The 15530-nt window shown below is 34.4% G+C and overlaps 1 protein-coding gene across 5 annotated transcripts in view; it reads right to left on the reverse strand.

Annotated features, from left to right (window-relative positions):
- LRP1B (LDL receptor related protein 1B) overlaps positions 1 to 15530 on the reverse strand; it is a 1862264-nt gene that overhangs the window by 636317 nt on the left and 1210417 nt on the right. For all 5 annotated transcript variants that reach the window (XM_087435122.1, XM_087435120.1, XM_087435121.1 and 2 more), the window contains exons 25-26: positions 7252 to 7449; positions 5567 to 5771 (exon numbers count right to left, since the gene is read on the reverse strand). In XM_087435122.1, the coding sequence (XP_087291248.1) occupies positions 5567 to 5771; positions 7252 to 7449 (403 nt within the window). The remainder of the gene's footprint in view (positions 1 to 5566; positions 5772 to 7251; positions 7450 to 15530) is intronic.

A 15530-nucleotide genomic window follows, 5' to 3' on the forward strand; every position in this document is an offset into this window, starting at 1 on the left:
TTTTTAACATAATTCATTCTATTTTGTGTACTTGAAAATTTCTATAATAAAACTTTAAGTGTAAATAACTCAAAATTAAATAAATAGATAAAATTTTTTAAATGTACCAGAGGACATTTATAAAATCTTATTGTTGGGAATCTTTTTCTGAAAAGACTAATGTTTAAAGACAAGATTGTTTTATATAAGAAAATACTAATTATCTGGAAATATCAACATAATATCAACATCAACATATGTATATTGCTTATATACATACATATTGCTTATAAGTTAGTTCATATACAATATGTTGCCAGTTAAATAGAAAATGGAACATTGGTTAATTAATGAAAAGCTGGTAGGCAATTCAGTTGAGTAGTTGAATGTCTTCTTGAAAACAATGAATATGAAATGAATTATATGACTCACTTCAAATTTAGTTTTGGGTGCACACATCTTTTCACTGACACCAGGCTGTTATTTGTCAGCTTCTCTTTAAACTTAGCATTAAAAGAATAAAATTAGAAAATAGAAACAAGAGCAACATAGCATCAATCAAATTTATGGTGATATCTTGACAAACGAGGTAGAGATATCTGCAAGTTTGAAAAAGATTAGGAAAAATAATTGTTGAAAACAAACACAGCAAATTTGAGAGTCATAGTTAGTCTTGTGGATTAACCACTACGAGATCTTGACAAGGCTGTACTTCACACCCTGAATTGATGACCTAAAGACTTCTGAAGCCTTTTCTTTTGCCTGTATAACAAATGGAAAATTGGTGTCTCCCTTATAACTTTCTATGTAACTCTGCCCTATGTGGTTGCTGCAATTCCAACTCACATATCAATAATCTTGCAATTCTACATTCTCTATATGTTCGCTTACTAGAAATAGGTACTGTGAACTCTCAAATACATTTCCAGGGACAAAAAAAATATGGCTTGGGATAATTTGAGGAATTCTAAAACAAGCGATCCCTTCATTTCTTCACTAAGCATAGCAGCATTAAGCTGTTTCGTCTGTAGTGGTCACTATGGTCTTCATCTTTCATCAGTTCAGGTGGGAAATTTCCAACACTTTTTATAAAATAACTTATTCTAGAATCAGTTCCCCTAAAAGTGTTCTTAACCTTGCCATAAGTCAGTTTACAATAAATTTTAAAAGTTGATTTCAAGGATCATTGTTTCATAAAATTCTAGGCATTTTTTTTACACTTTACAAGGTGGTATTTTAAAAGAATCATTTTTCTCATTACTTTCTTTTTACGGTTAAAATATATTAGCATTTCAATGACTGCATTATTTCTTCAAGTATACAAAGACTGAATATCCCTTTTTCCAGGACGTATGGAAATGTTCAGCCACAATTGCTTTTAAAAAAGAGACTACAGTCTTCTGATTCTCCAGTTTCTGCATCTCGGGTTAGTCTGTATCAGGATTAAATTGGGTCAATGGACCATGAACAACTTGTACCATTACAGGCACGAAAGGACCATTATCATCTATCAGGTCAAGCAGCAGAAGGTGAAAATAAATGATCTTGGCAAAAAAAAAAGAGGTTACTTATCTATAATCTTTAGGTCTTGTAAAACCAACAATGTCTTTATTAATTTTGCTTAGGAACACTCCCGGATAAAATTAAAATTTTATTTAGATCTCTCACTAATCTTCACAATTACTACACCTGCTTTCACCAGATTATAGCAATCGTTATGGCAGAGTCCAGTTATTATGACAAATGAAAACTAAATACCAGCAATGGTACAGGAAGATGCCATGTAGTTGCACAAGCAGAAAGGCAATGAAAGTTCAGGAACCGAAGTGTGTGCCCTGTAGACTCTGAACTCCCTGGTGCTTGTTACTCCCTAATAATAAGCTTGATGTTTAGAAGAGCTTCATGTGCTTTTTTAGGTCACCTTAGCAATAAGCGTATTCCTTTAAAATGGAATGAAGGAAAAATGGTTCCTCCCCAAGACTCTCAATTTACCATCTTGGAATAACTTGTCACTGAATACGGGGTCAAAAGCCAGAATTCTGAAGGAATGTGGCATGATGGCAAATATGTTTTAGAGTGCAAAATGAAGGCTGGTGGATTCTACGCTGAGGAAGCAAAGGAGTCAATTAGAAACACTTGCTTTTGGCATCTGTAAAAAAGGTCACAAAGACCTTGATTGCTGTAGGAACCCTGCATGATAGAAATGTGTTTTATGGGCTAATATTATAGCCTGATTTTTTTCTCAGCTGTGCTGAGGAAGCAAAGTGGCAGGTTGCAAACTTTCTTTTTTATTTGTTATTGTAAACAAAGTTTATAGTATGACCCATTAACTGTTTTTTACTTCACTCTTTAAAGTGTATCTTTAGTTCCTGTAAGTTACATATGTAAACAAAATTCTACTCATATGCATGCATTCATTTATTTAACAAGCATTTATTGAGCCAATTATATATACTAAGAGCAGTGAAGGATTTCATAGATTTGGAAGCAACTTCGCTTGCCATCAGAAAGCTTACGATTCAGTAGGAAAGATAAAGTATTTACACAACCCATATTTCTCAAAAGATTATACAGTGAATTTATCCTAAAATAAACATTTTCAAAAGAACTTTAAATGTCTTGGGGACTCTTACCAATTTTGACTCACAGTTTCCTTACATATTTTATGAATAATTTGAGAAATAGGGAAAAATCTAATCTTTTTTTTTAATATGTGAATAGCACTAAGTTTAACCAAATTAACTGAGTTAACTTATTTTTCAATGTTGCTTTTTTGGTGCTTAGCTTGTCTCTGCAGGTCAATGTGTGTGTATGCTTATTTTTACAATGCTCTCAGCCTACCTTATGAAAGGTCCAATGTTTGAACATATCTGTGAACTTTTTACCAAAATATCCAATAATCCTTAAAATACTTTAATATTTGTATTACATTTTTAAATTTAATTGCTGCAACTGGACTTTAAAGGTGTTTACATAAACCTCATATCTTAATCACATCAATCCTCTCTAAAATAATTTTTAAGAATAAAAATCCTATCAAATCATGACATGCAAACCTGTCAACTTTTCCATTCATTCCTAGAGTTGAATGAATTAGTGCTGTCATGTGAACTTTGGTTATTTATGCCGGAAACAATTTTACAACTGTTATTTCTTCATCTTTTTTTTTTTTTGTGATGAAGATTAGCCTTGAGCTAACATCTGTGCCAATCTTCCTCTATTTTTTACACGGGATGCTGACACAGCATGGCTTGACAAGTGGTGTAAGTCTGCACCTGGGATCCAAACCCGAAAACCTGGGCCACCAAAGCGGGGCACGTGGGAGTTAACCACTACGGCACAGGGCTGGCCCATCTTCATTCATTTTTAAAAATAATTTATTAATACTGTAATGGTCTTAATTAGCCTCAGAACTTCATAGTAGCAATTAGTAATGGAAGGCATCAACTTTCTCAGAGGCATTGTTGGGTTTTCCCTACTCAGAGGCTATCGATCTGTACTTTCAAATCGTAGAGGATATTTTATTTCTAGAGATCCCTTTGTATCACTGAAATAGTATCTGATATTTTCATTTAAATAGCATTTGTGGGTTGTGCGTCCTTTGTGTTTCTGTTTTCTTTTTCTCCTCTCAGTTTGGGTATGCCCCAAACAAACTGAGAGAAGTCAGTTTATCCTAAGCGTTGTCAGTTCACAGCTATAGACAATGAAGCTTCAGCTCCCAGATCCACTGCTTCGTTTGGTCAGACTATTTTCAAAACTTTCATACACTTGTTTTTTTGTTGTTGTTGCTGTTTGTTTCTCTCTGTGGGTCATCTGTAATTTGGGAAGCATTCCCAGTTTTCCTATGTGTTGGTATACATGCTAAAACTACAACTTTCTCCCAAATCTCACTTTCTCTTATATAGAAAGTTTCTCATGCAGATAAGGTACTGGTAGAACTTGGACAGGTTTAATAGGTGAAAATTTCACACCAGTAGTTGTGACGTTGAGGATAAAACCCCTGTTGATGATGAACCTTTGTGGGAAGTAAAGGGCCAGGATCAGCAATCTACTTGTAACCTCAGGAATAGTCTGTTTAAAAGGGGAATTTCTCATTAAACATAGCAGATCTCTTCCTGGTGAATTGTTATTACAGGCGGTAATGAGCGAAATGGGCAAAGTGTAAAGTGTGTAAACTAGAGAACACAACTTCAGGCTAAAAGATACAGCTTCTGCTCTGCTCATTGTTGCCAGTTCTCTCTATTTTTTCAAAAGAAGCTAGAAATCCACGATTGTATGCAAAATCTCTCAATATTTTGAATTTTGGCAACTAATTCAAATAAAGTTAAAATGCTATGGAAGATAAAGCAGACACATCAGTGAACGGTGCCAGTTTGAAACCCTGCTCTAGACAAGCTGCTTCATCCTTTAATTTCTGTGTCTGAATTGAGGGAAAGGGAAACAAACAAACTCCCTAAGTTACTGATTTCTGAGTCTTGGGCGTAAACCAGAGCACAGCCAGAGAGTGTGACCAGGAAGCTGACTTAAACACAAGGTTCCCTTTTCTCTCTTCTGCATCTCATTAAACTCCCTCCTCCCTCACTGGTGCTCCCTGGAGTTTGTATTACTTAAGGTACAGAGCCAAAAAAAAATTTCTTTTCTACTACCCTTTAGACTTGATAATAGTTTCATATTTATAAAATAATTACCAAGGAAATAAATAATTAACAGTAATAAATTATTCTCACATATATCAGTTACATATTATTTTCCACATATTTATCATCTCCTCGAAAACAACGTAATGATAAAGATATTATTATCCCTGATTTACAAAAGAGAAAACTGAAATCTAAGGGAAGAAAATACACTTGAGTACATTCCCCAGAGAATAAGTGACTGAACAGGAACCGGAACCCTCATTTTCTGGCTCCAAATCCAGTGTCTCTTTTCTGCTCTTTCACAGAAACACACAGGGGCACAGTGCGGGCAATAACCTGAGTTACTCAACATTTGACCTTGTTTCCCAGAATCATGTGCCTTATCTTTCAAGCGTCCCCATAGTCAGCATCTTACCACTGGACTCCTTCAAGCTTATTCCAATTTTCTTTTAAACTAGTTCCAAGTGCATACAAATTACGTAAAGGGTGAGGTGGTTAACATCTGTGACTGTTTGGACCAAAGACTGGCCCTGTGGTTTGCAACCATTAGAAACAATTACAGCATCTCTTTGGCAGGTCAAAGAGAAATTCATTAAGTTACTGCTTCAAAACAGAGTTGCAATAGCTTCCAATAGGGCCTAATGCCCATATTTAGAAAAAAGACATTTCTATCCTCCAAAATTACCTATGTAAGTAATCCTGTAGTCAAACTTGTGGCGATCAACTTAAACTGGTTGATATACATACAATTATATGTGTATGTATACACATACACATATACACACACATACACACAATATATACACAAGTATATATATATACACACAAATATATACATGCACAAAATAAGCACTTTGACTCATAACTTATGAGATAATTGAATTCAATACTAATTTAAAAGATTATTATTTATGCAAAATAAATCTGTGAAAGGCAAATTTATTTACCCATATCTTGGGTCCAAAGCAATGGCCCTGGGGTGTTCCATGGCTCCTGCTATTAGAGTAGTTCTTAAGGAACCATCTAGTTTGGCCACTTCGATTTGGTCCAGATTGCTGTCTATCCAGTAGATGTTGCCTGCTATCCAGTCAACTGTCAGTCCTTCTGGAGTGGCCAGGCCATGCTCCACAACTACCTCAATCGCACTGACTCCTACAAAAAAAGGAAAACCAACACTTGTACCCGTTCAAGGAACGTGTTGAGCACAAAGGAAAAGGCCTATTTAGCAGCAGTACGAAGTCCTTAAACATAATAACTTTGAGAGATATAGTGTGAAAGTGTTAGCTGGCACAGAGGCAACCAAGAGGGCCCCAAAGTTAGAGTTACTGTTCTTTCCCACCAGAAATTTTTAATCTCTTAAGTCCTTTCCGTGGAATAGAATTTTTAAACATCTCTGAGGCTAATTATGTTTAGGTTGCAAAAAAGTTATTTCTTGTTTGTGACTTTTTAAGCAGAACAAGGGATTTGGGGAATAATAATGATGTGCTGGTTAAAATCAGCACAATTTAATTCAAATGTTGATTTTCAGGGGTAGAATAAAGAGAAAAAGTCCACCTGGGGCAACATGCATTATAACTAGTCAGCACCTACTTTTTTTTTGAAGCATGATAGATGAGATAGTTTTTACTGCATTTAACCTTAACAAAGACAAGCCCCAAATCACACTCTCCCACCCTCTCCAGGGCCACAAGACTTGCAGGATATAACACGTTTGCAAATAAGAGAAGGCATTAGTGTGGTCTAAATAAAAATAAGCAATTGGGTAATGTCCACCAATATTCTTATTTATCCATTCCTTAATTTATTTTGGAATTTTTTAAAATTTTATTTTAAAAACACTTTTTCTGGTAGGATAACTCTTCATAGTCTATGACATTGCCAGTGGTTTTGTTAGATATTTTAACAGTGTGTGTGTGTGTGTGTGCTTTTTTAAACAGGTAATCTTCTAAGCCCATGGATCTAAATCCATCATTTGAAATCAATGTCTTGCAATATGACACAGGACACAAATTCATACATCATAATTACATTGCGTGTTTAAATATGACCATTTTTCCAAAATTGCAAAGGTGATTGAAGGAAAAATTTAGATTTTGTTAGAAATACCTGGCCTTTGGAATGCTACACGAACCCAACATTTTCAAGAGAATTAGTACGTACATTTATCTCAAAGCCTTGCTACTTAAGAAAGGCCTAGACTAGACAAAAGAGATAAGTTAAAGTATCGCAAAAATATTTAGCTCATATCAGTAGCCTTTGTAACAATTCATTATTTCTTTGAATTATGCTGAAAGATAGTAACAAATTAAAAAACAAGTTATTTTAACTCACAAAAATATGACTACCAATATGTAGAAGGCAGTTGTTTTTTCTTGTCAATAAACTTCTCCAAACGTCCATGGAAAAGTCCACAATTTGAAAATGGTGTGAATAACACAGGCCTTCACTGCTCCCCTCCCTCAACATATGTTCACACATATACTTGACATCCCTGGTTTTACATATATGAGGGAGGAGACAAAGAACCAAAGGCCAAAGATTGATCAAAATTCCTTCTGATTACAGCATATTTTTCTGGAATTTTCAGTTAAAAATTAATCTAAACATCAAGTCAAAATAGTAATATATGTACCTCCACTTTCAGAAAGCTTGCCTCGGTATATTCTGTCTTCTACAACATCTGTCCAATAAAGTAAACTTTGATTGAAGTGAAAATCAAGTGCTATTGTGTTTCTTAATCCAGGAACAAGTAGACTATAGTCTCTTTTATGAAGATCAATCCTTCTGATCTCATGGCGAATAGAAAAGATGATGAAAGCTTCAAAAGGATCTGAAAATAAATTTATTTTTAATAGGCTTAGGAAAATATTTATAGACTTTGGTAAGTGGAATAAAATGCTTGAGGTCAAAATCCATTTATTTTAAAGTATAATTTATTACATAATTCTCTGTCATTAAAGGAGCAATTTCTTTTAATCCAAAATTTAAAAGAAACTTGAAAAACTTAGGTTTATGTGTATTCATTAAAATAAAGTATAAATGTGTTTTTGTTCCTTGGATTTCTATACACCTGATTCTGATTAAAGAATACAAGAATTGTTGAAATTCAAAGACAAAATGGGAGATTGTCTGTTTTAGGGGAATTTCAGCTGACAATCCAAACCTCAGAAACATCACCACAGGAATTGCTAAGAGTTAGCTAAAACTAGCTCTGCTACTCTTAGCCCATCACATTCCCACAGATCCATGAAGAAGAGAGGTCCAACAAAAGAGGATTTCTATGAATATAGAATTCCTATAGTTAAGAAGTGTTCCCCATAAGAGGGAAGATGACTGCTTTTTTCACAGTCCAAGAAAATCATGTCTACACCGTTCCCATACTAGTTTTTAACTCTGGATCAGGTCTGAGTAGGGAGAAAGGGGAGAAGCTTTGAAAACAGATATGAGATTAAAGCTTTATATTTTTGTACCTAAAAGAAAGAATGTTTCAATATCTGAGTTACTAAAATTATGTTATCATTTCGAAAATGTATCAAGTCCTCTACCAATTACTGTTGACATACTAATATGAGATAGACATGAATTCTGCTTGATGACTATACATTTTGGAGGGACCCAGACTTACAACGATTTCCCCCATTTCCATGTTAGTGCCTTTGTGCCCTTTGTGCTTTCCTTTAGGGAAATTGGTATTCCTATCCCAAGTCTACACACGTTCTCTGAAGATGAACAGCTATAATCATCCCTGTCCACAGTGATTGACTCAAGAGGTGGATGTGAGATCTAAGTCAGGCTAACGGCTTTGTAAACTTCCAGAAAAATTTTCAAGCTGAGAGGGAAGAGTCTCTTTTCTTCAAAGGTCACAGATCTCTAAGCCTCGTGTTGCCAGCGTCTATGTCCTTGTAGTTTGCATAAGTCTACTTGTGGTATTGCAGTAGAAGAGACAAAAGCCACAAAGAATGAAGCAGTGATGACCTGGGGAGAGACCGTGTCCTAAGGACATTTAAGTCCGTACTTTCAATTATCCCTAAGACTAGTTTCTTCCTTCAAATCCTCTATATGTTTTACATGCTTTGAATCTGTAAGCCAATGCATTAATTCTATTTAACTTCATTTGAACTGGGTTTTTGTCAATCGCAACCAGGTTTACTGTTCTTATTAATCTCATTTGCTCAGAGAGGTCTTTCTTGATGAGTTACCTAATAAAGGCCCATCTCCCTTATTCTATACTCCCATAGCCTATTCATTCTCTTTGAAGTATATTTTAAAATCAGTATTTACTTGTTTGTCATCTATCTTCCTTACTGGGTTATAAGCTCTATTAAAACAGGGATCTTGTCTGTCTTGCTCATTATGATGTCCCTAATACCTAGTACCAGGGAAGACATAATACATACCAGGTTGTAGATTCAGAAGGGTGCTGACCTAAGCTGGCTGCCCTTGGTGTAGGGGAATCATTGCCATTTTTTTTCCCACCGGACATGAATCTACTTTAGGAAGCTCTGACCAGCACATTAAATAAATATGTTTTGAGTGAAAAAATGTAGACAAGAACTGAATCCATCTTAAGAGACTAGCTGATAACTAGCATGGCAGGGAGAGAGAGCCCTGCCATGATCAGCAGAGCCACCTACTTAACCTGCAGCTGACCGCACAGTATAAGGAAGTCCAGCCAAGGCCATAAGACTGCTTAGAAGGCCTGAGAACTTGTGAGCAAAAATTATATGTGTTGTTGTGATCACTTAGGTATTGTAGCTATTATTGCACAGTATTGTGACGTTTATTGCACAACATTACTGTGGCAATAGCTAACTGATACAAGATACCAAATATTTACAAAATAACTAATTCCAAATAGCTGCCAATAGAACAAACACTCATAAAATTTTAAATCTAGAGTTTAGTACTTTTAAAGTAAAGAAAATGGTTGTGTTGGATGTACAGTTATTTAAAAGAAAGAATACTTAATTTTGGATCAGGAGCCCTTGTTTGATTCTCTACTATGAAACAAATGCTTGCCTTTGAAAAATTCTTTATTTTTTCAGGAATTAAATGCCCTTACCTGTAAAATGGGGTTAACAGTAACTTCCTTTCAATCTAACTTAAACTGTTATCAGAATCCAATTAAATAATGCATGCAAATTTGTTTTATAAGCTGAAAATTATCACGGTAAATACAGATGTGGAGGTAACTGTGATGTAGTCAAAAAGCAGTAGACTTGGAGTCAGAAAATGCAGGTTTGAGACAGAGCTCTCCTACCAACTAGCTGTGTAAATTTGAGAAGTTTATTTAGACTCTCAGATCCTCAATACTATTTTACTTATAGAATGTACAACATACTGAGTTATCAGGATAACTGACAATTAAAAGTATGAATACTTAATAATATCTTAATAGATGTTTAATAATTATTATGAATATTAAATTCCAAAGATTATTCAAAGGAATAAACAAAAGAGATATTGTATAAGAGAAAAGGCTGGAATGATGACACACCAAAAGAAAGTTGGATATTTCTTAGCCTGTGCTGGAACTCATGACATTTCAGCTCTGAAGAGCTTCCATATCCTTTGGCTTATAGTTTGCCCCTAGTCAAGGAGTAAATTATAGGTGCAGCAGCAACTTGCTAGAGAGATTTATATTTAATACCTGTAAAAGGACATATAGTTTTAAAATTGCACAGTAATGACATGCTGCCTCTTCCTTAGCAAATCACACCAGAAGAAGAAAGGAATACAAGAAAAAAAAGTAAAGAAATGCAAGTTGCACCTTCATTAACACTGGAAGACATCTGTTACCAAAACACCACAGTTTTAGAAGAAGGGTCGATGAATGCATTCAAAGGGCAAAAGTTTCTGAGAGAAGATGTCTACAGCTGTAGATATAAAAAAAAAAAATACTGGCAGAGTACAGCTCTCCAAGGAGGTAGCACAACCAACGGGCAAAGACCACAATTACTTTTTGAAAAATGAGATGGGAGTAACAGCCTGATCTCAGCACCTTTTTGAGCCCATTGGCATTGTAAAGACCCAGGAAGATGGTCTGAATGAAGAAACAAACAGGCATGCAGCATGTTAGGTGAAAGAAATCAGGCTCAAATGTCTACATACATAACATATGATTCCATTTCTGTGACATTCTGGAAAAGGCGAAACAATAGAGACAGGAAATAGAACAGTGGATGCCAGTGGCAACGTGTCTGGGGAAAGCCTGATTACAGACTTTTAGACAAAAATCACTAGCCTCCCTACCAACAACAGCCACTGAGAACACAAAATGGAAAAAGAACAAATGCATATTAGCAAGAACAACAATGAAAAAAGATAAGGAATCTCAGAATAAAATTATTCAGAAATATACACAATATATGAAGAAATTTTAAAACACTAATGAGAGGAATAAAGACATAAAGAAATGGAAAGGTATATAGTATTATTAGATAGAAAAAAAAATATCCCAAAGATCTTGCTTCTACCTGAATTAATTTATAAATTTCCTTTGATAAAAAAATTACAAATACCATTCTTTAAAATAATACTAGATAGTTCTAAAGTTTACATTAAAAAAGTGTGACTCACTAGGAAAATTCTATGGGAAATATATAATAGTGATTAACTCCAACAGATACTAAAGTACATTATTGTTTCAATAAAAAAAATACTTCAGTACGCACCCATAATTAACTATAGGGCTGAGAATTATAGTTTTAGGGCACCTGGAGAAGAAATTAAGTTGGAAAATTTCCTGACATAATACAAAAAAATAATTTCCCAATAGCTTAATAATTTTGATATGATAAATGAAACTATGAAAAGCTTAGAAGTAAATATAAAACAATTATTTTTTGAACTCTAGAATAAGGAAGGCCTTTTTGAATTTGACACAAATCATAGAAGATCTAAGGAAAAGATTGATGTTTAATATATATTTAAAAAATTATAGGAGAAAAGTAAGATAAAAAAGTCAAAAAACAAATTACAAACTGGGTAAAATATTTGTAATATAATATACTAAATTCTCTAATACATATGAGCTCTTAAAATTGACAAAAAAAATACTCAAATAAATAATGGGCAAAGGGTACTACATAATTCATAGAAAGGAAAATATAAACAACTTTTACATGTTAAAACATGTTCAATTCCCTCATAAAATGATAAAAGGATTTTAAAACCATGAAAATATTTGAGAAGACACTATATCGATTAAAGTGCAGATATAAACACTCTGATACATTGATAAAAGTATAAACTGTTACAAGCTATATAGAGAGCCACTGGGCACTATCCATCAAAAGTTTAAATATCCCTTGAGCAAGGAGGTCCGTTTGTATGGAATTATTCTGAAGATATAGTTTTACATATGAAAAATGACAGATGAGAAAGGAAATGCTTTGCAATATTATTTGGAGTAGCAAAAGATTAAAAACAACAGAAATGTTTACAATAGATGGCTGGATATATAAAGTATGGTACAGTCATATACTATAATATTATAAGGCCACATAAATTAATGTGATTGTACACATGTGCTGATATGGAATAATTTCCAATATTTTGTAAGTTGAAAACAGCAAGATGAAAATAGTGCACATACTATGCTACCATTTAAGTTAAAAAAATAAAAGATTTGTTTTAGACCTATATAAAGGTAAAACTTAGAATATTTCTTGAAGTATTAATGAGGAAATGCTGTTACCTATGTCTTGGGAACCGGTGACCAGGGCTCAGGAATGGGAAGAAAACTAATTTTCACTTTATTCTTCATTGGTTCCATTTTTTAGCATTTACATATATTTTCCTATTATGATTAATCACTTTTAAGAATAAAAATTCAAGCCAGTAATAGAAGGAATTATCATTTCCAGCTTCTTTGAAACACTCATAAATAAAACAAAAATTGTTTGGGCGTGACATATACGCTGAGCAAGGTAATTCAGTATGACAAATACTGTAAAACATGTTTTTTCCCTTCAGGAGAACTCATATTTCTACTACAACAATATTTAAGAGATTACCTACTGCTCTGACTTTCATGTTCTATTTGAGAAAGTATAGTCTCTTGAACCAAAAACTACTGACTTGTGTGTTACAACTGATGTAGAAAGGAATTCTACAACAAATGATCTGGATTCTACCCTTGCCTCTGCTACAAATAAAGAAAAAGTTACTAAAATTACGTAGGTCTTGTTGTTTTGATTTTTAAAATAAAACAATATTTTTGGTGATGCAGGCTTTTAAAATTTCATGTGTTGAGTCTTGAATTATTAATTGAATTATTAATAAAGCAATATTAATATTAGCCAAAATAGACTTTAAGGCAAAGAGCTTTTATAGAAATAAAAATTTCACTATTATATAATAAAACAAACAACTCAATAAATAAAATAAAGTTCTTAAAATGTCATGTGCCTAATAATATAGGCTGAAAATATATAACACAAAATTTAACAAGATTAAATGAAGAAATTGATAAATCCGTAATTACACTGTGAGATTTTTATCCACAACACCCACACAAACTGATAAAAATTATAATTACAAAAATGATTAGAGCAACAAAATAAAAAACAAAAAGCTCAACCCACAGGAAATATATAGAAATCTGCACCATCAAAATAGAAGACATATTCCTTTAAGCACACATGAAACATTTAACAAAATGGCTATGTTCTAGTCCACAAAGTAAGTCTCAAGAGACAGCAAAGAATCAGTCTAATAAGGAACACATGCTCTGAGCACAATGGAATTAAATTAAAAATCAATTATAAAAACTGCTAAGTTCCGGGCCGGCCCTGTGGCTTGGTGGTTAAGTGTGCGCGCTGCAATGCTGGTGGCCCGGGTTCGGATCCCGGGTGCGCATCGAGGCACCGCTTCTCTGTCCATCCTGGGGCCGAGTCCCACATACGGCAACTAGAAGGATGTGCAGCTATGACATACAACTATCTACTGGGGCTTTGGGGGGAAAAAATAAAAATAAATAAAATCTTTAAAAAACTGCTAAGTTCCTCATATGCTTTAAAACTAAATATAATTACTAAACAATTTCTTAACCAATAGGACCTCAAATAGAGACTGCAGAAATAAAGAGAGAGATTATGGCAACAAATATATGGGTTAAAAAGTATGAATAATTAAAAAATAATAAGATAGAGAATCAGTTCCTGAATGATGGAGTAAGGACCCCTAAAAATCCCCTTCTCCATAAAAACGAGGAAAACACAGGCAAAATGGTCAAAATCACTTTCTTCTGAACTCGAGAAATTAACCAAAGTCTAGTAGCAATCCAATGAGTTTTTGTTCAAGAAAAATTGCTGAATATCAGTGAGAATAGCAAACGTTGTGGTATTTTAACAGGTACTGATCCTATTCCTCTTTCCTCAGCTTAATGGTAGCCTTGGAAACAAACAGTTCAGAAGCCACCAGAGGGTGCAGATGGGTTTGAAGTTCCCCCTAAAGCCCTATCTCCAAAGAATTGTTCATGGAGGAAAAATTGTCTTTTCAAGATATTGTGCTGGGGGAACTGGATTTCAAGTTGCAAAAGAATGAAGTTGGAAGGTCACATCATACACAAAAATTAACTCAAGATGTATCATAGATCTAAATGTAAAGCTAAATCTATACAACTAAAAGAAGAATACATAGGAGTATATCTTAGTGACATTAGATTAGGCAATGGTTTCTTCTTCTTTTTTTTTTTTTGTGAGGAAGATCAGCCCTGAGCCAACATCCATGCCAATCCTCCTCCTTTTGCTGAGGAAGACCGGCTCTGAGCCAACATCGATTGCCACTCCTCTTCCTTTTTTTTTTTTTTCCCCCAAAGCCCCAGAAGATAGCCTCATGTCACAGCTGCACATCCTTCCAGTCGCTGCATGTGGGACGTGGCCTCAGCATGGCTGGAGAAGCTGTGCGTCGGTGCGCGCCCGGGATCCGAACCCCGGCTACCAGCAGCGGAGCGCGCGCACTTAACTGCCAAGCCACGGGGCCGGCCCTAGGCAATGGTTTCTTGGCTATGACGCCGAAACACAAGCAACAAAAGAAAAAAATAAGATGAACTTCATCTAAATAAAAAACTTTGGTGCTTCAAAGGACAACATCAAGAAAGTGAAAAGACAATCTACAAAATGGGAAAAAATATTTCCAAAACACGTATCTGATTAGGCACCTGTATCTAGGACATATAAAGAACAATTATGACTCAGGAACAAAAAAATAAATAACACAGTTTAAAAATGGGCAGAGGTTCTGAATAGGCATTTCAACCAGGAAGATAATCGAATGATCAATAAGCACATGAAAAGATGCTTAATATCATTAGTCATCAAAGAAATGCAAATCAAGCACAATGACATATCACTTCAGACCCACTAGAATGACTATAATAAAAAGAGATGGCTAAGAACAACTGACGGCAAAATTGTGTAGAAATTGGAGACCCTCATGCGCTGCTGGTGGGATTTCAAAATGATGCAGTCACTTTGGAAAACAGTTTGGCAGTTCCTCAAAATGTTAAACATTGAGTTACCATCTGACTCAGCAATTCTACTCTTACTTATATACACAAGAGAAATGAAAATGCATGTCCACAAAAAAGCTTGTACATGAATATTCACAGTAGCATTATTCATAATAAAGAAAGAATGGAAACAATCTAAATGCCTATCAAATGATGAATGAACAAAATGTGGTGTATCGATACAATAAAAATATTATTCAGCAATAAAAAGAAATGAAATACTGATGTATGCTAAAATACGGATGAACCTTGAAAATATTATCCCAAGTGAAAGAAGTTGGTCACAAAAGACCACATACTGCATGGTTATATTTTTATGAAACATTCAGACTAGGCAAATCTACAGAGACAAAAAATAGATTAGTGGTTGCCAGGGCCTGGGGTAGGGACTCAGG

Source organism: Ceratotherium simum, chromosome 9 (genome assembly GCF_057802395.1).
Source record: "Ceratotherium simum simum isolate JZ-2026a chromosome 9, ASM5780239v1, whole genome shotgun sequence".
Classification (NCBI taxonomy): Eukaryota; Metazoa; Chordata; class Mammalia; order Perissodactyla; family Rhinocerotidae; genus Ceratotherium; species Ceratotherium simum.